The sequence below is a fragment of the Manis javanica genome, chromosome 13, assembly GCF_040802235.1.
Source record: "Manis javanica isolate MJ-LG chromosome 13, MJ_LKY, whole genome shotgun sequence".
Taxonomy (NCBI): domain Eukaryota; kingdom Metazoa; phylum Chordata; class Mammalia; order Pholidota; family Manidae; genus Manis; species Manis javanica.
In genome coordinates this window covers 57724983-57749346 of record NC_133168.1, presented here as the reverse complement: position 1 = coordinate 57749346, position 24364 = coordinate 57724983, and the positions used below count along the sequence as shown (strand labels likewise).

At 39.6% G+C, this 24364-nt stretch overlaps 1 protein-coding gene across 1 annotated transcript in view; it reads left to right on the top strand.

The window, feature by feature from the left end:
- The first annotated feature begins 2971 nt into the window (after positions 1–2971).
- TXLNB (taxilin beta) overlaps positions 2972–24364 on the top strand; it is a 47422-nt gene continuing 26029 nt past the window's right edge. Inside the window, exons 1-3 of the mRNA XM_073219676.1 lie at positions 2972–3177; positions 5399–5855; positions 13076–13163. Of these exons, the coding sequence (XP_073075777.1) occupies positions 3015–3177; positions 5399–5855; positions 13076–13163 (708 nt within the window). The 5' untranslated portion in view covers positions 2972–3014. The remainder of the gene's footprint in view (positions 3178–5398; positions 5856–13075; positions 13164–24364) is intronic.

Below are 24364 nucleotides of genomic sequence, written 5' to 3'. Positions count from 1 at the left end.
TTTCTTGTAATGTTTGCCTAACAATTAAAATGTTATTTTCAAAAAAGAAATGCATTCCTTACAATAGCTCAAATGTTTATTTTATAATAAAATACTGAGCTCTATTAATTTCTCTTCCTTACCTACTCCAGTTCTTTGGAACTCTAGCAGACCACAGATGAGTTCTTGGGAGCCACAGCGTTTATAGTCATTTCAATTGTAATTGGAAATGCATAAACCCATTCCGGATCACCCGAGTAATTTGGGTGCCATCGTCGTCATGTGTTTGTCTAATCAACTTAGCTTCAAGTGGCACTACTTTAATAACTGCAGGAAATAGAGAAATTGCTGAATGATACATTTATCATAGGAAGTCCAATTGAAATTACGGCAGATATTATGAATGAAACTTATGTAATAATTTGAATGGACCAGATTTCGAAGAAATTGAGTCAATTCACAAAGCACATTGTGGAAGAGTGAACTCAAAGACACCAGCAGGCAGTGGCAAGTAACAATGTGGGTTCAGCAAAAATTATCTGTCACATAAAAGTAATGCTCACTTGAATTGTATTTATTGGTTTTGTAGAGTTTATTTTTATTTAATTTATTTATTTTTTATTTTTCATTTTGTTATCATTAATCTACAATTACATGAAGAACATTGTGTTTACTAGGCTCCCCCTTCACCAAGTACCCCCCACACACCCCATTACAGTCACTGTCCATCAGCACAGTAAGATGTTGTGGAATCACTACTTGTCTTCTCTGTGTTGCGCAGCCCTCCCCGTGCCCCCCCCACATTATACATGCTAATCGTAATACCCCCTTTCTTTTTCCCCACCCTTATGCCTCCCTTCCCACCCATCCTTCCCAGTCCCTTTCCCTCTGGTAACTATTAGTCCATTCTTGGGTTCTGTGATTCTGCTGCTGTTTTGTTGCTTCAGTTTTTCTTTGTTCTTATCCTCCACATATGAGTGAAATCATTTGGTATTTGTCTTTCTCCACCTGGCTTATGTCACTGAGCATAATACCCTCTAGCTCCATCCATGTTGTTGCAAATGGTAGGATTTGTTTTCTTCTTATAGCTGAATAATATTCCATCGTGTATATGTACCACATCTTCTTTATCCATTCATCTACTGATGGACACTTAGATTGCTTCCATTTCTTGGCTATTGTAAATAGTGCTGCGATATTGTAGAGTTTTTTTAATGATGTTTTTTAAATTTGTATCACACAATAACTATAAGCACCAGCAGTTTCTACCTATTTTTAAATTGGTCATACTGGTATAAATAATAATATAATAACTTAGTTCAGTAATGGTGAGGGATTTTTGTTCCTTTGATTTTAGCATTAAGTTATTCAGTTAAAAGAACCTGTACATTGCTTAAAATTGAGAACAGTGACTTACTGCTTATATTTATTGAAAGATGTCACTGAATTAGCCTAATATAGAATGCCACCCACTTGTGACCCTCCACAAATACTCATTAACTGAGAAAAAAATATTTTTTTCCTGACTCATTTTAATTCACCAACTTTACTATCAAATGACACAGTAAACAGCTTCATTGTCTTCATCACTGGGATTTCTTTATCCTCACCTCTCCTTGTTGGGTACACCCACCTGTATATGACCCATGCCTCCCCGAACATGGAAAAAGGGGTAGAAGAACAATTGGCAGTGGGATATTTTAATTTCCTTTTGCTACTACAACAATTTTCCATAAATCTAGTAACTTAAACACAATAGAAATTTATTCTTTCACAGTTCAAGAGGACAGAAATGCAAAATGAGTTTCAATGGGCTAACATTAGGTGTCAGCAGACAAGCATTCCTTCTGGAGGCTCTAGAGAAGCATCCATTTCCTTGCCCTTTCCAGCTTCTAGAGACTTCCCAGATTCCTGGGTTTGGGGCCCCACCTCACTCTGACCTTCTGGGCTCATCAAATCTCTTTTTCTGGCTCACTCTCCTGCTTCCCTTTTTCACTTAAAAGGAATTTTATGATTACACTGGGCCCACCCAGAAAATACTGGGTAATTACTCCATCTCCAGACCCTTAACTTAATCACATCTGCGAAGTCTCTTGCACCATGTAAGGAAACATACTCACAAGTTCCTGGGAGTAGGATGTGCACATCTTTCTGGTGGCATTACCCTGCCAGCTACAAGGGCGTTGCTGTGCCCAGCCAGTCCCAGGAGCAGAAACTCTGATGGAGGAATCCACTTGGGAAAAGAGTGGGAACACTTTCTCAAGAAACAGAAAGAAAAGGGGAATGGATGTAGATTTAGAGAAAGAGGCATTTTATGGTGGAGAAGGAGGCATTTTGAGGTGGATAAGGAAGAAGGTTGAAGCCTTGAGCAGAAAAAGACTTAGAAAAGCAGCTCTGGAAGGTGGAAAAACCTCCAACAAAGAACAAGAAAATGATGGCCTCCCCAAGGACTTATCTGAGATGGGAAGTTACCTGAAAAGACATGGGATCGGAGGTCACACCAGGTGCTGTGCACGTGAACATGTCACTAAACCCAGTGCCAGAATAGCTATCCAATTTTTCATTTCAAATTTTACTAACAAACCAAACAATGATACCAAAATTAAAGTTCTACCACCTCCTTTTTGTTATGCCATTGTTTTTCTTTTTTCATGATTCCTATAAGAAACCTGATGCTAATTAGGCTAGCATAAGAGCAAAACAAGATGAATCAGGGGCCACACTGGAAATAAACCAAGAAAAAAGAAAAACTGATCTGTGCTCAAAAGAGCAACAGTGGTGAGAAATTGTGCTGGCCAAGGGCCATATATCAGGAGTTTAAATTTTTTAAAGAACAGAGTCTGGTAAGATGTGCAAGCTGCTTCTCTCTTCTAAGACACTGGCTCAAGAGAGAGCTACTGAAGCCTGGGCGCATTTCTCTCTTGCTGTGTCATACCATGTTCCTTGGCCTCCCCACCCCCTCCTTCCTCTCCTGTTGCCTGGATGCCTGTGGGGTGTGTGTGTGTGTGTGTGTGCGTGCGTGCGTGTGTGTGTGCATGTGTGCGTGTGTGCGTGTGTGTGTGTGTGTGTGTGTGTGTGTGCGCGCGCTTGGTTTCTCTCTCCTCTGTAAGAACACAGCCTGCCTGTCTCCTGCTGTTACCGCTACTCTGGCTTTTTGCTGCCTCTTGCCTCTCTTTCTGCTTAGCTCCTGGCCTTCGGGTAAGTATGAGGAACACTCCCCTCAGCCCTGTGAGAAGCTGTAGGGTGTGGTTTGTGGTGTTCGAAACCTGCAACTTTGAGATTGCCAGCGAACTGCTGAAAAACTTTCCATTGTTTTATTTATAATTCAAATGTGTTGCTCAGGGAAGGAAGAGTGTGTGATAATCGACTAGAACTCCCAGGGCAAGTTAAAAATTCTCTCTCGGAAGAGGGGAAAAAACAGACAATAACGTTTAAAGAAGCTGCAATTTAGAAATAATTTCTTGCTGTAAAACTAATAAACATAAAAGGGACTAGGTAAAAGTAACAGAGTTCTTTGACTTTATTTTTTTCCTCTTGTTGATTTATCTTGAGGTTACTTTTAGGGATTGAGTTGTCCTGTGGTTTACAATGTTTTAAAGTAAATGTGGACTGTGAGTTTAAATGGTATCTTTGGAATTAATAGAAAAACATCAAATGATATGGCCTCGGGTGAATGAAGAATAAACCAGATACAAACAAAACACTTGTGTTTAGACTAACCACACTAACACTCCCGTGTGCAGTTAGTTTTAAATTCATTGCTTTGAAGTTTGGTTTACTTTAGATAGTTCACTTAATCCTAAGAAGGCCCCCTAACACTGTAAAACCCACATATATGTATTGAAACCAGTAAATGTTTACTGTTTTCAATTTGATTAAATGTATTCTCCTCCCTTGGTTTTCAAGGATGAAGTGTTAAATGTCATGGCTCTTTTTAGAAGAGCTGAAAATAACTTCTGGCTGGACAGCAGGTGCCCTGTGTTTTTCTCCAAGTTCAGGGGAAGCATAAGTTATATATAGAGCTTCCAGCAAGTAGGCCTCAGGAAGAAGACAACGAAGCTGTTCACTGCATGGCTGGATAACAAAGTTGGTGAATTAAAATGAGTGAGAGAAAAAAAGTACTTCCTGCGAGGTTAATGAGTACTTGGTGAGGGCCACAAATGGGTGGCGAGGTCTGTGTGCTGAATTTTCCACTCTTGCTGGCGTTCAAGCTTTTGACACCTTCTGCCCTGACACCAGCAGCAGGAAGCTATGCAATGCAGGGAGCAGTAGATTTTTGTTTTTGCTTTCATGCCACCACCACAGCAGAACCTGTGCATTAGGAAGACCATGTCATATTCTTATGCTTCTAATTAGCAGCATTGCCATTAATTATTGTTCACAAGTAACAGCTCCAAAACTTAAAAGTCCAAAGCCAAATCAATTGCATCCCAAGGTATGGTGATAGCCAGAAACCCTGGAATCCTTGACTCAGCTCATCCCTTCCCCACTATTTCCAAAGAGCCCGTATTGTATCTGGATTATTTGCCTAGTTTATTCACTCCTTGCTCATTAAACATTGCTATTTCTTAAAAATAATGAATTTATCCTAGAGTTTCTTGACTGAGAAAAGAAAGTTGTAGTCTTTTTTTTTCTAAAAGAAAGTCAATTTTTATATTGAAACAAAAAACTGTTACAGAAATTTAAGGAATTATTATTTATAATCATCACCATGTTTCCATACTAATTCATCATTTTATACCATCCCTCATTCTCTGCCTTCCAAAAATGATGCCAATTTGAACCTCAGAAAAAGCGTTTTGCTGATTGATAATTACATGTTGTTCATCTGGGAAAAGGAAAACACCAGAAAAGGAAGGAAGCATTTCCTGTATCCAGTATAATAATTCATTTATGCCGGTGTACCCATATTCATCAAATCTTCATTTATGGGTTAAAATAGAGTTTAGGAATGTTATTGTTATGCATGATTTTAGTAAGTTCCATGGCTATTGTTCGAAATGTTTTAACTTTGAAGAAAAACTACTTCAAATTTAAATGTTTTAAACATAGACATCCATGCACTTTCAATGATTGTACATCTACATAGACTAATGTAAGAAAAAGAGAACACAAACTGGCCGTACTAAGCAATATGGCAAACATGGCCGTGAAAAACAATACAGTGAATGACTCTGTTAATGTCAGTAACAGGAGATACTACTGGAATTTAAAGACCAAAGCCAAAAAATATGCTAATAGTCTGAATTAATTTGGAAAAATGACTTCCCACTGTTTCTAACTAATTGCAATACCAGCAGTTTGTGAAAGTACATTCATTCTATGTTAGAAACTGTAATTAGTAGGTGCCCATTTGGGATATCCTGACCATTTGCACATAACTGGGTTAACTACATAAAACCTGACTGCTTCCCACCAGGTACTACTTCCAGTATGGAGAAGAATCACTCTGGACAGCTCTCTGGGGAACCCCAGTCTGCACCTCCAGGGGACAAGTCGTCATTACCCAGTCAAAATGGCCTGACAGCACAAGAGGATAAGGATTATTCAACCACATTGCAAGCACCAGAGAAGGAAGCAGGTGCGCAGCCAGAACAAGGAGCTCGTGATATCTCTGAAGAGTTAAACCGCCAACTGGAAGACATCATCAACACATATGGGTCTGCTGCCAGTACAGCAGGGAAAGAAGGTCCCACCAGGGCCAAGGAGCAGCCTGAGGACACAGAACCACCAGACAATGAGGACAGGGACTGTGATGAGGCTGCCGAGGAGACTGAGAGGGAACCCACGGCTTCTGGAGAGCCACTCGCAGCCAAAGAGCCTACCAGTAATAAAGAGCAGAAGTTGGAAAAGAAAATCCTTAAAGGATTAGGCAAGTTGTTATGTTTTAACGTATGACTTCTCTTTGCATTATTCCTTAAAAGGGCATTTCCCCCAACCTTGACTAAAAGCCACATCCAATGTTTGGATTACTATAATAGCTGCCTTCAGGGTCTCCCTACGTCTCTTGCTGCACTTGTTCCCAACTGCTTCCCCTCAGTTGAACTCCTGTGAGCTTTGCAACATGTCACCCACCTTCCCTCTATCCCCGGTGGTTTCCCATTGCTCTCAGGACAAGGACCAGAATTCTTAACGTGGTCTTTCAGGCCCTCATGGTCTAACCCAAGACAGTCTCTCCAGCTTTACCACCACCATGCTACCCTACTACATCCCCTTCCTGAGCACTCTGCCCCAATCCCACCACTACTGCTTCTGCCAAATAGCTGATCATTCTGATCTACTCTTTCAGTTCTTTAAACATGCCTTGCTCCATCCACTACAGAGCCTATGCGCATTCTATTTTCTCTATCTAGAAATCCCTACCCCTTCCCCAATTCAGCCCTTTGGGCCCTTAATCTTTTAGCTCACAACTCAAAATGGCATTTTATTAGCCCAACCCTAGATAAAGTCTTCCATTTTCTGTTTCTATTGTACCATGTATCCTTCCTTCCTAGCGCTTATCAGCATTTGGGAGTGCACATTTTCTTTTGTGATTATTTGGTTAATGCAGGTCTTCCCTCTAAGCTCTTTTATCCCAAGAGCAGAGGCTGTGGGTGTATTTGGATATCACTGGTCCTAGTTACTGGGACAGTGGATGGTCCATCCTAGGTGCTAAGTAAATATTTTTCATAAGGATGACTGAATGAAAGGGAAATTGTTTAAAGCAAAGCTAGTGAAAGCTGGATTTAGATAGGGATGGTTTTATATATAAAATGATTATCACTTAGACCAATTAATATAGGCCATTACTACATAAAATTTTTTTATTTAACAAACTCTTCAGAAATGTATCGATTATAGAAGGTCAAAAATTTTTACTCTCATTACTTCATTGGTTCAGCAAATACTTATTAATACTGGATCTTTTTGAGGCACTGTAGTAAGTGCACAAAGATAAATAAGTCGTTATGGTGCCTTGGTTAAGGAGTTCTAGGTATAGAGACAAAAACAGATCTAGAAATTAATTTTTGTATAGGATTAAGTGCAAGAACAGGTACAGGAAAATTGTTTAGGAGAGCATGGAGGATGGGTAACACCAAAAATGCCATGAAAGAAGGGTGAGTGAGTTAATTTTTTAGCTACTAGTGAAAGCATGTCACTGCCCACACAAGGGTCCCTCTGCCTGTCTTCCTTGATGAATTTCACCATTTCATTCCTCTGAACACCATCAGCATGTTCTTCTAACCACTGCACTATTGCAACTACATTATAAGCTACAAAACAAGACATTTTTAGGCTAATCGAAATATGTATTTAGCATTTTAAACATTATGTTAGTTGTCTGCAGGTGTGTTTAGCAGGCTTCTTGGCTATTTATCAATTAAATAGCACTGCATTATCATCTAGACCAATGGTTTTCAAATCTAACTGTGCATTAGAATCAAAAGCAGACTTGGTCAAAAATGCTGCTCTGGAGCTAGAGATTCAGAATTGATAAGTCTGCACTGTTGCCAAAGCACCCAGGGTAATTTTGGCACAAACAAAAATGAACTTACTCACTGTCCTTCTTTCACAGCCATGTTTAGTGTTACCTGTCCCCATACCCTCCTTACAATTCCATTGCTTCACGAAGTGCCTCCTCCACCCTTTCAGAGAAAGAATCTATTTGGATCTTTCAGAGAATTTTAGTAAATCTTTCCTCCATCATCTGAAGATACATCCTTAGGCTTTGCTTAGGTACTTGATCAGATGAGTCTTTAATTATTGTGTGTTTATGAGATAACATTTGCTTTACTGGTATTTTTGAGATGCTGAAATATTCTGACTCTCTAACCCAAAGTTTTCCCTAGTTTATATTTTAGGACACTTGAGATTTCCAAGTTCAAGTTTCCTTACTGCCAGACTTCTCTGACCTTTTACAGAATAAAAATCTCCAATACTGATGGGCATAATGTACATTTCCAATACTAATTGGACTAAAAACACCCCCCTTTCATAGGACACCTTTGAATATTTGGAAAAAGTCTTTGCAACCCAGGCACTCAGGGCTTGGGTTTCCTTGAGAAGCTACACATCCCCCCACAATCAACGCACTATACACAGGAGTCACTGAGGGAACATTTTAAAATCTGTTTAGGTGGGAGAGACTTTCTCCTTGGCATCTGAACTGAAAAGAAACAAAAACAGATTCCCCTTTAGACAGCACCATAACACACCCCATTAACATTTTAAACACCCCCACTCCTTGTTTCCCTCCCTCCTTCCTCCAGGCTCACAAATGTCTTATTAGTCACTTCTCTACCAACATTATGTGGGCCTCACAAGCACCCCATACTAAGAAGCACAAAACAACGATAAAATATAATATGCCTTCTGATATTTAGGTTGATGACTGATTGAGTAGGAAATCATAGGTTTGAAGCATAAGCCTGGGAGGAAAACAAACCTGATCCACAGGTTCATTCCAAGCTCAGAATCCATCTAGTCAACCCAGTAATTTTATAGACAGGAAAATTGTAGCCTACAGAGTTGAAGAGTCTGCAAAAAAAAGGTTACTCAACTGGTTGATGTGATTGTGAGGTGAGTCATAAAGAATGCAGAGGGCAGAGATGAAGTCACTAATAGGGCAGGGCCAGAGAGATATAAAAATAATTGGTATATTTGTTTGAGGAGCATTTACCAAAGATCGGTTAGTGGGGTTTGGTTCTTGAGTTACGGGTGAGTTTCAGGTCTGCCGGCTAAGGGGCACCTTGACTAGGACACTGGCATTCCCAAATGTCTTCAGACAATGATTTACTCACGCTACCTCCGACTAGGCACTTCCTCAGGTGTTCTGTTTCATCCATTTTAGCTCCATTTCTAGGTTCACTGTAGGAGGGGAATAAACAGTTGTTTTGATATAAATACTAAATTTTTTGGAAGAGATGATAGGAGATGGGAAAGAGGAATCAGCAAAGACCCAACAGTTTCATGAGCAGATTCATCAGGAAGCTAGAACTTAGGCCAGATCCTGGGAGGAGAGGAGAGTTTAGAGAACAGCAGAGGAAAATATATCTTGAGCAAAATTATTAGTACTGTCCTCCTGAACAGAGTTGGGAATGGGCGTATTCATTTCTTACTGCTCTTTCTGGTGTTTTCTTTTTTATTATAAGGTTTTGCTTTATTTTGTTTTCCCTGGAATAATCTCCTCATTATGAGATGTGAAGCTTTCTTTCTAAGAATGTTTTCTTTATAGTTATAGCCAAGAAATTGGTAATAGTTTAAACATATCATCAACTGGCCTAATAAGAAGTCCAGATCCACTCCCCAACTGAGACACTGAAATTCCAAATACATATAACAACATCACTAAAACACATACAGGGAAGGCAGTATTTGCAAAACTGATAGAGTCATGAAAACCAAACCAAACAAACAGAAACCCAACTATGAGAGATTCTTGAATAAGTTTCAAAGTATACAAAAACATTTGGGAAGGCAAATAGACCATCCAAACAATGTTATTTTTGTTGTGTTATCTGAATCAAGCTAAACATGGTTAAAGCTATTCCAGTTATGGAATCATCACATCTTAAAGGCTGAACTCAGAAACCACTTAGTCAGCCCACTAGTTTTATAGACAAGAAAATTGAAGCCCAGAGAGTTTTAAGAGTCTGTAAAAAAGGTTACTCAGCTAGTTGATGGCAGAAGTCAGGATCCCTACCCTGAATCCAGTGTTAATTTAACTGTACTATAGCTCCTTTCTACAGACATGTATCTTAGTTCCCTTAAATGATCTTTCCTTTAAAAGTACAGATAGCAGGAATTACATGGATCATGTTCATTATTTTTCAATTATGTTAGAAAGAAAACAAAATTACAGATGGAAATATGAATCTGGGTCTGACATTTGAAAGAGAATATTCACAGTCTTTTCAGGTTTTAAGCTTCTGCCACAACACGTCAGAATCTGGAAGGGAAAAGAGAGACTCACATGTGGATTCAAGACCAACTTTTAGCCCCAAAGTTCTAGCAGGGGATTTTGAAAGAGGAAAGAGCAAAATTTCAACGATTCATTAAAACTGCATAAACTTAATATAAATAGTCCTCACTATGCTTATAGTTTAAGAAAAATCCCAGTCCACTTCATATAACCAATTCATTGTTTTCATGTAAGCTTTTCAATTTCTTTGATGTAAAAATAATTCCTTCATATTCCAATACTTCTTCAGCCTACAGCTGTACCACTGTATTCGTGACATGGCTGTTCTTGCTGCACAGGTGGGCCTGCTTCCGTGTAGATGTGCCACTGAACTGTGTACTTTGTGACTTCCCCCAGCCTTTCTGGGGACTTAGATCTGTCCCTTGCTTTCTTTATGACCAGTCTCACAATCACATTGCTTTAGAATGACACACTGGAGAGAAGGCAGGTCATCCCCTCTCAATAAAATGTCCCTGATTAAAGTTAATTGTCCTTTTCCTGTCTAACACTGTCACCAAATGACCCCATTTCTGTGGAATTGTAATTACAGCCTTTCTTAAAAGATGAGCATGTCTCTATCTATTCCCCTCCTCCATGATAATCCCATACAGCACTCTAGTCCCACCAAACCAACAGAAAAGTTCGAAAACTAAGTTCACTGATGTCACAAATGTATGAATTCTGCACCTACCTGTCTCCCAACTTTTTGGATTTTTGTTGTTGTGGACAGGAGAATGATTTTTGAAGGGTGGATTGGTGCTTCTGAATATTAACCTTCTATATAAAACAAAAATAAGACAGCAGAAAGAGACCTCAGAGAGTGTGATGATTAAAAATAAACCACCATCTTCTCACAGTTAAAGAAAACAAAAAAGGAGAGAAGATACTTAATGTGGGGAGAAAAAGAGACCCACCGGACTCACTCAAATGTTTCCACCTCCCCCCGATGAGACACACGATGGTTTTGTATGTCATTACACACATGGAGAGATGCCCTAGGCATATGTTAAATGTGACAGGTGAGAGCAAGACCTGCCTTTCCTCCTGTCAATCACAAATCGGTCTTCAGGTCAGTGTTCATTTGATTTACATGATACTGACGTGCTCAGGCTGGCTTTGTTTTGTTCCATTGCTACCAACCCTTTTCTGAGCACTTGCCATGGGCCAAACACTGTGCTGAGTCGTGGGCCAAATCTGACCCCCACTACAGTCTCTTCCTTTAGCAGATGGCACTGTACCTCAGGCCATCAGTCTTCAACTGGGCAACTTCTACAGACTGAAGGCAAGGGTGAAGGGACGGCCTGACCAAGGCAGGTCCATCCCTGCTGCTGGAGAAAGAGCCCAAAGCACAGGCCCAGGGGGACACGCAGCAGGGACTAGCAGCAGCGCACTCTGCCGTGGTCGGTGACTGCAGAGCTGGTAGGGCTCCGCGCACCCTCACCTCCTCCCCTGTCTTAGGCCATGTCTCTAATCAGAACTGGCTCAAGAGACAAAGATGGACAAAACCAGCTGTTAGGAATGAGGTCATTTTTTAAATTTCCTTTTACTCCTCTAGGTTTCTTTGGCATCAGAATTCCACATGGGAGTGGAGTGATTTAGAGCAAGTAGACAGACCTCGGATCCAAGCCTTGGCTCTGCCCGTGCTGATTACATGGCTTTGGACTTCTCTGGGCCTTAGATTCTTAAACAATTAAATTAACCAGTTGTCTGGATACTCTTTGAAGTTCCTCCTAGGCTTAAAATTCTATGATGTCATTAGAGTTACCAAATTAAGCAAATAATGGTACGGGAAGCCCAGGGGAATTTGAATTTCAGATAAACAACGCAAATTTTTTTAAGTACGATCATGTGCTGTGTCCTGTATTTCATCTGGCAACCCTAATTCCATGATTTATCTGCCTCTCCAGGATGAAAGCAAATATTCTAGCAAAGGGGAAATGCCAGTTCAGGGGGGAAAAGTTTTCAAAGCTGTTGACCTTCTTAAACAAATTTATGTCAGGAAATGTGCGCCCCCTGCTCTAACTGGACAGAGTGGTTGTCACTCTGTCCCACCTTGACTGGACTGTTTGAAAAGATAGAATCCTCGGTATTTGTAGGCCTCAGAGGTATCTGTGGGCTCCTCCCTCCCAACACTATCCCAATGGCTGCTTACAGACAAGATTTCCAAGCCCACAGACAGGAAAACAGGGCAGCCTGTGCCAAAAAGACCAAAGGAAGAACAATGGAGAAAGAAAAGAAAGACTCCAGAGCTCACCATCAAATAATCATGAACTAAAGAGTTTTAAAATGCAGCATAAACTCCCATTGGGAATGGAAAATGAAACTGCCAACAAAGCTTAAGGCCCCAGTGGGAAAAGGGAAGGCCTAGGAAGGTTGAACCCGTTATCACAGACACAAAAAGGCCTGTGCAAAAGCTTTCTATGTCTTGGCTCCATTTTCCCTCTATATTAATTTTATTCTCTGCTAGGTAGGAAATATGATCAAAGTTATTCCTACCCAAACCTCATGGAATGGAGACTCACACATAGAACAAGAGAACTGTTTCCTAAAAAAAAGAAAGAGGAAAGGTATGAAAAGAACAAGAAGTACAACAAAAAATTGTTAGATCAGACCATCAACTTTCTCTGCTCTGGGCTGGAATTCTAGCAACTCCACATATCAATGCCAACTATGTCATGATTATCAGAAAGTTTGATTGGCTATTTTGCTTCCTTTTTTATTAATTAACATGGGAAAATGGGTGATTTATTCTTTCATCAAGTCGATGTTTTTATTACTTTGAATGCCTTCAAAATACTTAAAATTCTTTGGAATGTTTAGAATATGGAGTGAAACTAACAAGAATGGATTCTTGAGGTGAAAAGTTAGAGAATACTGTGTTAGTAGACATTTATTGAGCATCTGCCATGAGCCAGACACCAAACCACACATTTTCATGAACTTCTCAACTGATCCTCACTCCGTACAGTAGGTGTCACCCCTTCTTATGGGAAAAGAAAATTATATCTGAGGCTCAGATAGGTTAAGTGGCTTGGCCAAGTTTGGATAGGACATAGGAAGTAGACAATCTGAGATGCCAGCCTTTATCATCTGACCTCAAATTCAATGGTTATTTTTTTTTTTAATGTGCTATGGTCTTTGTTTCTTTTTAGGCAGAGAAGCCAACCTGCTAATGCAAAATCTGAACAAGTTGCAAACATCTGAAGAAAAGCTTGATTTTCTATTCAAGAAGTATGCTGAGTTGGTAAGATCTTTGATTAGCTCTTTTTTTGGAAAGCTTTGGGTGCTGGTTAGAACTGAGAAAAGGAGGCTGTTCGATTTTCAACTACTTCATTACAGACCATGGCTGGTTACCTCAGACAAGAATTCATAAGGCAGAATTTTTTTAAAGAAAAAAGAAACAGAAAATCAGGCATAACAGCAAAAGGAAGAAGGAGGATAGAGCTGGAGTCCACTTCACTTTCAATTATGTTTATATTTGGGAAGATGGAAGAATGACCAATAATTGAAAACTATGGATATTGTAAAATTCTCTTTGGCTTTGCAATAAAACAGAAATACATTCAATGTACAGGCAAACTTTGATTCAGTTTTTGTTCCTAGGTGTTTTGAGGGGGACCCCTCGGGAAGGCAGAGGGTTCAGCTAATCCCACCCCTCAGTTTATGACACAGTCTCATTTGGTCTTGATGACTTTACTCATTCATTTATTCACTGCCTTACAGTCTTCTCTGCCTCCCCCACATTGGAAAGCATGTGACGTGGATTGCTTTGTGTCCAGTTCTAGGTCCTCCCCAGACAGTCTCCATGTCTATAAAGTGAGAGCCACTAGGAGGAAGGGAACCCACCCCCAGACATCAGGGAATCCATGTGTGGATTGTCTCCATGCTGGCACTCCTACAATGCACAGCTGGGAAAAGGGAGAGGGCTCAGGGAAGCCAGCATCTCAGGTCCTGGTGAACCCCCTCGCAAACACCCACTAAGGGAGTGGCATCTGAGGTCTGTGCACTACACACCCTGGGTATTTGAGATCCACAGCTAAGATGTGGCATCCTCACAAGTGGCACTAAGCAATGTGCTTCTTTTTCATTTACGCTTCTTTTCCTTATAAAAATTTTTTTCCATGTACTTATTTCTTTGGAGAAGTGGTGGCAGGGGAAAGAAACTTAAGTCCACATACATAGCAAAACAATTCCTCAGGGCCTCCCACCTGCATGGACCCCTGTAAAATCCAGGACACAATTCTCTACTCTTAATTTTCTTTTTCTAACAAAAAAGAGCCTCCAAAACTGAATAGGATTCAGGCCCACAAACTCTTCAGTTCCCTGGCTGCATCTTCTTCCTATTGATGAAGTAGTTTCATGAGTGATTTGTTTTCTTCTTCCCTCTCACTTCAGTACTATAATCCTCATTTGCTCTTTTTCTTCCTTTTACCTTGATGCATCCTGTTAAGCTGAACTTTCTGCAATAGACCCAGAGAAATCTGAAACCCTGGTAGGCTGCCAATAAAACTTCTAAATTATGTTTTAATCACATACACAACGTCATGATGATATAAGACAAATGCTGAATATATAACACAGGTAAAAATATATCTAATCCTGTAATCTAAAACACAACTTCTGATTTATACATCTTTCTTTTCCAGCTCTGCTATATACACTTTTTGTTGTTGTAATCTTTTATCTTTATAAGGTAAAGTAAGCAAATATAAAGTACACAGGTTGATGCGTTTTCAGCGATGTGCAGACACCTCTCACTACTGCCCAGGTCAATATATGACACCCATTACCCCAGAAAGAGGCCTCCTCTCAGACAACTTCCTCAGCTCAGGAGTACCTCTTCTGACTACTGGAATTTTTTTTTTCTGAGGGTTGTCTGTGATTTTTTAAAATTTTTATTTAATTTTATTTTTTTATCATTAATCTACAATTACACGAAGAACATAATGTTTACTAGGCTCACCCCTACCCCAAATCCCCCCAACAAACCCCATTACAGTCACTGTCCATCAGCAGAGTAATATGTTGTAGAATCACTACTTGTCTTCTCTGTGTTGCAAAGCCCTCCCCTTTCACCCACCCCCCACATTATACATGCTAATCATAAGACCCCCCTTCTTCTTCCCCACCCTTATCCCTCCCTACCCTCCCATTCTCCCCAGTCTCTTTCCCTTTGGTAACTGTTAGTCCATTCTTCAGTTCTGTGATTCTGCTGCTGTTTTGTTCCTTCAGTTTTTCTTTTGTTCTTATACTCCACAGATGAGTGAAATCATTTGGTATTTATCTTTCTCCGCTTGGCTTATTTCACTGAGCATAATACCCTCTAGCTCCATCCATGTTGTGCAAATGGTAGGATTTGTTTCCTTCTTATGGCTGAATAATATTCCACTGTGTATATGTACCACATCTTCTTTATCCATTCATCTGCTGATGGACACCTAGTTTGCTTCCATTTCTTGGCTATTGTAAATAGTGCAGCGATAAACATAGGGGTGCATCTGTCTTTTCAAACTGGAGTGCTGCATCCTTAGGGTAAATTCCTAGAAGTGGAATTCCTGGGTCAAATGGTAAGTCTATTTTGAGCATTTTGAGGAACCTCCATACTGCTTTCCACAATGGCTGAACTAATTTACATTCCCACCAGCAATGTAGGAGGGTTCCCCTTTCTCTGCAACCTTGCCAACATTTGTTGCTGTTTGTCTTTTGGATGGTGGCCATCCTTACTGGTGTGAGGTGGTTTTAATTTGCATTTCTCTGATAACTAGCGATGTGGAGCATCTTTACATGTGTCTGTTGGCCATCTGAATTTCTTCTTTGGAGAAATGTCTATTCAGCTTCTCTGCCCATTTTTTAATTGGATTATTTGCTTTTTGTTTGCTGAGGTATGTGGGCTTTTTATATATTTTGGATATCAGGCCTTTATCAGATTTGTCATTTACGAATATATTCTCCTATACTGTAGTGTACCTTTTTGTTCTATTAATGGTGTCCTTTGCTGTACAGAACCTTTTCAGCTTGATACAGTCCCACTTGTTCATTTTTGCTTTTGTTTCCCTTACCCAGGGAGGTATATTCATGAAGAAGTCACTCATGTTTATGTCCAAGAGATTTTTGCCTATGTTTTTTTCTAAGAGTTTTATGGTTTCATGACTTACATTCAGGTCTTTGATCCATTTTGAATTTACTTTTGTGTATGGGGTTAGACAGTGATCCAGTTTCATTCTCTTACATGTAGCTGTCCAGTTCTGCCAGCACCATCTGTTGAAGAGACTGTCATTTCCCCATTGTATGTCCATGGCTCCTTTATCGAATATTAATTGACCATATATATTTGGATTAATGTCTGGAGTCTCTAATCTGTTCCACTGGTCTGTGGCTCTGTTCTTGTGCCAGTACCAAATTGTCTTGATTACTATGGCTTTGTAGTAGAGCTTGAAGTTGGGGAGTGAGATACCCCCCACTTTATTCTTCTTTCTCAGGATTGCTTTGGCTATTCAGGGTCTTTGGTGTTTCCATATGAATTTTTGAACTATTTGTTCCAGTTCATTGAAGAATGTTGTTGGTAATTTGATAGGGATTGCATCAAATCTGTATATTGCTTTGGGCAGGATGGCCATTTTGACAATATTAATTCTTCCTAGCCAAGAGCATGGGATGAGTTTCCATTTGTTAGTGACCTCTTTAATTTCTCTTAAGAGTGTCTTACAGTTTTTAGGGTATAGGTCTTTCACTTCTTTGGTTAGGTTTATTCCTAGGTATTTTATTCTTTTTGATGCAGTTGTGAATGGAATAGTTTTCTTAATTTCTCTTTCTATTGGCTCATTGTTAGTGTATAGGAAAGCCACAGATTTCTGTGTGTTAATTTTGTATCCTGCAACTGTGCTGTATTCCGATATCAGTTCTAGTAGTTTTGGAGTGGAGTCTTTAGGGTTTTTATGTACAATATCATGTCATCTGCAAATAGTGACAGTTTAACTTCTTCTTTACCAATCTGGATTCCTTGTATTTCTTTGTTTTGTTTAATTGCTGTGGCTAGGACCTCCAGTACTATGTTAAATAACAGTGGGGAGAGTGGGCTTCCCTGTCTTGTTCCCAATCTCAGAGGAAAAGCTTTCAGCTTCTCGCTGTTCAGTATGATGTTGGCTATGGGTTTATCGTATATGGCCTTTATTATGTTGAGGTACTTGCCCTCTATACCCATTTTGCTGAGAGTTTTTATCATGAATGGATGTTGAATTTTGTCGAATGCTTTTTCAGCATCTACGGAGATGATCATCTGGTTTTTGTCTTTCTTTTTGTTTATGTGGTGGATGATGTTGATGGATTTTCAAATGTTGTACCATCCTTGCATCCCTGGGATGAATCCCACTTGGTCATGGTGTATGATCCTTTTGATATGCTGTTGAATTCTGTTTTCTAATATTTTATTGAGTATTTTTGCATCTACATTCATCAGGGATATTGGTTTGTAATTTTCTTTTTTGGTTGGGGTCTTTGTCTAGTTTTGGTACTAGGGTGATGTTGGCTTCATAGAATGCGTTTGGGAGTATTCCCTCCTCTTCTATTTTTTGGAAAACTTTAAGGAGAATGGGTATTATGTCTTCTCTGTATGTCTGATAAAATTCTGAGGTAAATCCATCTGGCCCGGGGGTTTTGTTCTTTGGTAGTTTTTTTATTACCGCTTCAATTTCTTTGCTGGTAATTGGTTTGTTTAGATTTTGTGTTTTTTCCTTGGTCAGTTTTGGAAGGTTGTATTTTTCTAGGAAGTTGTCCATTTCTTCTAAGTTTTCCACCTTCTTAGCATATAGGTTTTCATAGTAGTCTCTAATAATTCTTTGTATTTCTGTTGGGTCTGTCATGATGTTTCCTTTCTCATTTCTGATTCTGTTGATGTGTGTTGATTCTCTTTTTCTCTTAATAAGTCTGGCTAGAGGCTTATCTATTTTGTTTATTTTCTCAAAGAACCAGCTCTTGGTTTCATTGATTTTTTCTATTGTTTAATTCTTCTCAATTTTATTTATTTCTTCTCTGATCTTTATTATGTCCCTCCTGCTGACTTTAGGTCTCATTTGTTCTTCTTTTTCCAATTTTGATAATTGTGACATTAGACCATTCATTTGGGATTGTTCTTCCTTCTTTAAATATGCCTGGATTGCTATATACTTTCCTCTTAAGACTGCTTTTGCTGTATCCCACAGTAGTTGGTGCTTTGTGTTGTTGTTGTTGTTTGTTTCCATATATTGCTGGATCTCCATTTAAATTTGGTCATTGATCCATTGATTATTCAGGAGCATGTTGTTAAGCCTCCATATGTTTATGAGCCTTTTTTCTTTCTTTGTACAATTAATTTCTAGCTTTATGCCTTTGTGGTCTGAAAAGTTGGTTGGTTGGATTTCAATCTTTTGGAATTTACTGAGGCTCTTTTTATGGCCTAGTATGTGGTCTATTCTGGAGAATGTTTCATGTGCACTTGAGAAGAATGAGTATCCTGTTGCTTTTGGGTGTAGAGTTCTATAGATGTCTATTAGGTCCATCCATTCTAATGTGTTGTTCAGTGCCTCTGTGTCCTTACTTATTCTCTGTCTGGTGGATCTGTCCTTTGGAGTGAATGGTGTGTTGAAGTCTCCTAAAATGAATGCATTGCAGTCTATTTCCTCCTTTAGTTCTGTTAGTATTTGTTTCACATATGCTGGTGCTCCTGTGTTGGGTGCACATATATTTATAATGGTTATATCCTCTTGTTGGTCTGAGCCCTTTATCATTATGTAATGTCCTTCTTTATCTCTTGTTACTTTCTTTGTTTTGAAGTCTATTTTGTCTGACACTAGTACTGCAACACCTGCTTTTTTCTCCCTATTGTTTGCATGAAATATCTTTTTCCATCCCTTGACTTTTAGTCTGTGCATGTCTTTGGGTTTGAGGTGAGTCTCTTGTAAACAGCATTTAGATGGGTCTTGTTTTTTTATCTATTCAGTGACTCTATATCTTTTGATTGGTGCATTCAGTCCATTTACATTTAGGGTGATTATCGATTAGTATGTACTTATTGCCTTTTCAGGCTTTAGATTCGTGGTTACTGAAGGTTCCAGGTTACTTTCCTTACTATCTAAGAGTCTAACTTAACTCACTTAGTATGCTGTTACAAACACAATCTAAAGGTTCTTTTCTATTTCTCCTCCTTTTTCTTCCTCCTTCATTCTTTATATATTAGGTATCAAATTCTGTACTTTTTGTCTATCCCTTGATTGACTTTGGGGATAGTCAATTTAATTTTGGATTTGCCTCGCAATCAGCTGCTCCACCCTTCCTACTGTGATTTTACTACCTCTGGTGACAGCTATCCAACCCTAGGAACACTTCCATCTATAGCAGTCCCTCCAAAATAAACTGCAGAGATGGTTTGTGAGAGGTAAACTCTCTCAGCTTTTGCTTATCTGGAAATTGTTTAATCCCTCCTTCAAATTTAAATGATAATCTTGCTGGATAAAGTAATATTGGTTCCAGGCCCTTCTGCTTCATGGCATTTAATACATCATGCCACTCCCTTCTGGCTTGTGAGGTTTCTGCTAAGAAGTCTGATGTTAGTCTGATGGGCTTTCCTTTGTATGTGATCTTATTTCTGCCTCTGGCCGCTTTTAACAGTCTGTCCTTATCCTTGATCTTTCCCATTTTAATTACTATGTGTCTTGCTGTTGTCTTCCTTGGGTCCCTTGTGATGGGGGATCTGTGGATCTCCATGGCCTGACAGACTACGTCCTTCCCCAGATTGGGGAAGTTTTCAGCAACTACCTCTTCAAAGACACTTTCTATCCCTTTCTCTCTCTCTCTTCTTCTTCTGGTATCCCTATAATGAGAATATTGTTCCACTTGGATTGGTCACACAGTTCTCTCAATATTCTTTCATTTTTAGAGATCCTTTTTTTCTATCTGTGCCTCAGCTTCTTTGTATTCCTCCTCTCTAGTTTCTATTTCATTTATTGTCTCCTCCACCGTATCCAACCTGCTTTTAATACTCTCCATCGTGTTCTTTAATGATTGGATCTCTGACCTGAATTCATTCCTGAGTTCTTGGATGTCTTTTCGTACCTCCATTAGGATGTTGATTATTTTTATTTTGAACTCCCTTTCAGGAAGAGTCACAAGGTCCATATCATTTAAATCTTTCTCGGGAGTTGTATTAGCAATTTTACTCTGGACAAGGTTCCTTCGGCGTTTCATGTTTGTATATGGCGCCCTCTAGTGTCCAGACACTCTATTCTGGAGCTGCTGAGCCTCTGAAGCAATGTCGGGGGTGGCAGAGGAAGGGTACTGGTGCCTAGGGGAAGGAAAGAGCTTTTCCCTGCCTCCTGGCTGCTGTGCCTGTCTCCACTGCCTGAGCCAGTGGGCTGGTCACACAGGTATAAGTTTTTGTCCCAGAGCAGCCAGATATGGATCCCTGCTTTCCACAAGCAGCCAGAATCCCAGTCTCCCCAGGAACTCTGCCTGTATTAACTTTCCAACCCAGTAGTTATGCGAGTCTCATGAAAGCACCATGAAATGTAGGTTTGTGCTCCCAGAGCAGATCTCCGGAGCTAGGTATTCAGCAGTCCCAAGCCTTCCACTCCCTCCCTGCTCTGTTTGTCTTCCTCCCGCCCATGAGCTGGGGTGGGGGAGGGGCTCGGGTCCCACGGAGCCACAGCTCTGGTACGTTACCCCGTTCACTGAGGTCTGCTCTTTTCTCCAGGTGTGTGCAGTCTGATGCCATCCTCTTTCTTGTTGCTCTCTCAGGATTAGTTGTGCCAATTAAATTTTCTAATTGTATCCAATTTTAGGAGGAAGCCTCTGTCTCTCCTCTCACGCCGCCATCTTTAATCCCATCTCTCTATATACACTTTTTATTATAATTACCATCATGAGGTACACATAATTTGTATCTGGTTTTTTGGCTCACATGACATTTTCCCATGTAGTTTATAGTCTTCATAATGATATTTTGTAAAAGCTACATCACTTTGCATTAAGTGGCCATATCTACTGGTTCTCTAGTTTGGGAATATTTAGATTCCTTCCACTGATTGCATTACCAGATATTGCTGCAGAAAACACCATCATGCATTAGATTTGTTCTTTCTCCTTCTTTTTTATGACCTTAGGAAAAAGCTCCAGAATCGGGATTACTAAATCAAACAATACGAATGGCTTTTTGTTTGCTTGTTTATTTTTAATGACCATAGTACTTTCCAAAAGAATGATAGAAATTGATAAAGCAAGTATCAGTGTATCAACTTGTTTTTATTGCAACTTTTCTAACACTGGCTATCAACTGTCTATGTACAATTTCAATGCCATAAAATAAGGTAGGTGTGAAAAATAATGTGTCCCAAAAATGTGACCCCCATTCTCAACCGTCCATCCTTGCTTGTTGCAATATTTTCCACGTCATTTTTCCTTTGCACTTTTAATCCACCTTCATACACCAAGGCCGTTCTTGTGGGTTCTAGTGCCATGTTCTGGCTGGACTGGGCAGCATTCTAGACTAGCACAGGAAGCCGTGTGCTGCACTGCAGCTTCACAGCACTACACTGGAGAAGAATCACTTCTCTAGTCTTCCCGAGATTTTCTTCACGGACCAGGCCTGTTCACCCTGGTCTCTGGGTACTCCTTGCATCTACTCACCTTCCTAGCCAAGCAATCACTCCCATGGATGCTATTTTTCCAGATATCCTGCCCAATTTAAGGCTTATGTACTATACTTTGGCACTTGTATCATCTTCTATACTAAACTTTGAAACCCAGGAGATCATTCTAGAAAAAATGAATTGGAGAAAACTGGCCCAAAAAACCCATTACATTTCCTTTTCAGAAAAGAAAAATCATGAGGAATTTCTATCTTTTACTTGGAGACTAAAACCTATTTCCCTGCTCACTGATTTGGATATTAATATAGAAGGTGTCTGACATATAAGTGTTAACATAAAATAAATCATCAAATTCAAGGCTGTGAATCAAACTGCCACTCTAGCTCACTCATCCTTATAGATTCTGAATCCTGTAATATTATCTACTATTACATTCATTAATGAATAAGGACACTGCATGACTAAGTTAAAAAATAACCCAGAAGAAATTTTTTTTGCGAATTTCAACTCTAAGGTAGTTATAACAACATCACTAATACTGTTCTAATTTAGTAGATGGCATTAATTTGCCTTTTTTATTTAATAATAAAAAAGAGAGAGAACAAGGGAAATTACAGATAAAAATCCCATATGTCTGCTACATCTGTTCAGGAGAACCATGTCTAAGCACATCATCAAATCACAAATCCGGCATGTGGCTGAAGATGACTCAGTTGCAATATGTTTGCTTTCATTCATAATGAAATCCCGTGATCACAAAAATCTGAAGTATTTGAATGAAACTAACCACACTATAAAAAATGTGTCAGAGAATTAAAGGATTTTATTTAGAGCAATGCAAAATAGATCCAGATAAATGTGATCTTGCTTGGTTAAACAAGATTAGACAGTCAGTGAGTGAGCACAAATCATTCATCTCTTCCAGTCTAATACACTAGAATGTCCTTCTCCTGAAGCTCAGATAAATCCACATGGAGCAGTGATCCCCAAACAGGGGCAGTTTTGCCCACCACAGATCAATAGGCAATGTCTGTCTGGAGATGTTTTGGATGTCACAGTTGGAGGGTGCTAGTGGCATCTAGTGGGTAACGGCTAAAGATGTTGGCAAACAGCCTACAGTGCGCATCCCAGCCCCAACAACAAAAAATAATCTGTCCCAATATATCAGTAAGGATAGGTTAAGAAACTGACATACGGTTTAATTTTCAAAAGATATAGTCTAAACCATAACGGCAATAACAATATAAAAATCTCAAGAAAAGACAATAGGGCATTTAAAAACCAAATATAAGCACAAGAAGTTTCATCCAATCTGATAACTGGTACAAAATGAAAGGACTTCATTTATTAACAGGAGACTGCATGAGAAATACATTAAAAAGTATCACTGATTTCCTAACTAAACCTCAAGAAAGATACCAAGTTAAATCAATATTTACAGTAATATGGGCCTAGTTTGTCCTGATGCTAAATCTTACTATTAAGTAAAAATTGCTCAATGTATGAAGATTGAATGTTGTGATGAACATCCCCGGCTTGGTCTGGCAAGGGGTTTATGATGGTCATTTCAGTGTGGTGGGAGGCAGGTGGAAAAGAGTAAAATAAGATGTGAACTGAAGGAAGTGTGAGAGTCCTGCTCTTGTAGTTCAGAAAGAATAAATGCTTTTCAAGACAGGGAACCTGATACACATGTCCTGTGACAGCACTTACATCAAGCTCCTCAAGGCACCAGGAACCAGAGCCCCAAAGGGTTGCCTAGGGCTTTTCCTCCTTATTGGCCAACAAGGTCGTTATTAGGAGAAGTATATACCTGGCTTAAGCACCCTTCAGGACTCGGGAAACTAAGTCCAGCAAAGGGAAAGCCTTTGGTAAAAGGTAACCACTTGCGTATGGCCACACTGACTGTCAATCTGGGATTGCCACTCCTAGAGTATCCTAGTCTGATCCCCAAACTTGCCTCACTGTAACAGGAATTCCATTAAAATATTTCTCCATTTAGCAAATAAAAGTACAGAATGACCAGTTAAGTTTGCATTTCAGGTGAATGATTTTTTTTTTTCAGTAAAAGTATGCCCTTGCAATACTCTGGATATACTTTTACTAAAACATATTCCTTATTTATTTGAAATTCAAATTTAACTGGGTGTCCTACATTTTATCTTGCAAACCTATCTCAGAACTTTAGCATCCCAAGATGGAAAGTCCACTGGAACATGGGCTTCGCTTTCCATGCCGCCCCTGATACTTTAGTTTGAGCTGCTGGAGGAGTGGTGGAAGAGGCCCCGGCAGTGCTCAGCAGAAGCAAGTGTCATGATTTATTTGCTCCAAGCACAGAGGGAGCAGGGGTGGTCAGCGAGCGGGGCATGTAGCGGATACTTGCCATTCATGCTGTTGAGCTCTGGGCAGTGGCTGTTTCTGAAGATTTGGTGAATTGTCAGTGCGACGTAGTCGAGGGGAACTTTTTCTTCTCCCCGTCTCGCCACCCACAGCCTTCATCTTCTATATATGGTGGCTGCTTTTTTCTTTCCTATTTTAAAATAGTTGCTATAAGCTTGTTTGAAAAGAGAACCAAATGCAAACCATGCAGACACCCTGTTGACTGTTTCCCCAGAGAAGGAATTACCAGAAATCCTAGCAGTTCACAGATTCTGAGACATGCCTTCTCTATTGACTGGTATCATTGGACAGACTCAAGAAAATACAACTATTTCTAGACCACAAAAAAGAAGATCAAAGTAAGAAGAGATCAGTAATAGCAATGGTGATAAGGAAAAAACTATAAATGTTATGCTCTCAAAACCATATCTTCAAGTATTGTAAAGTTAAA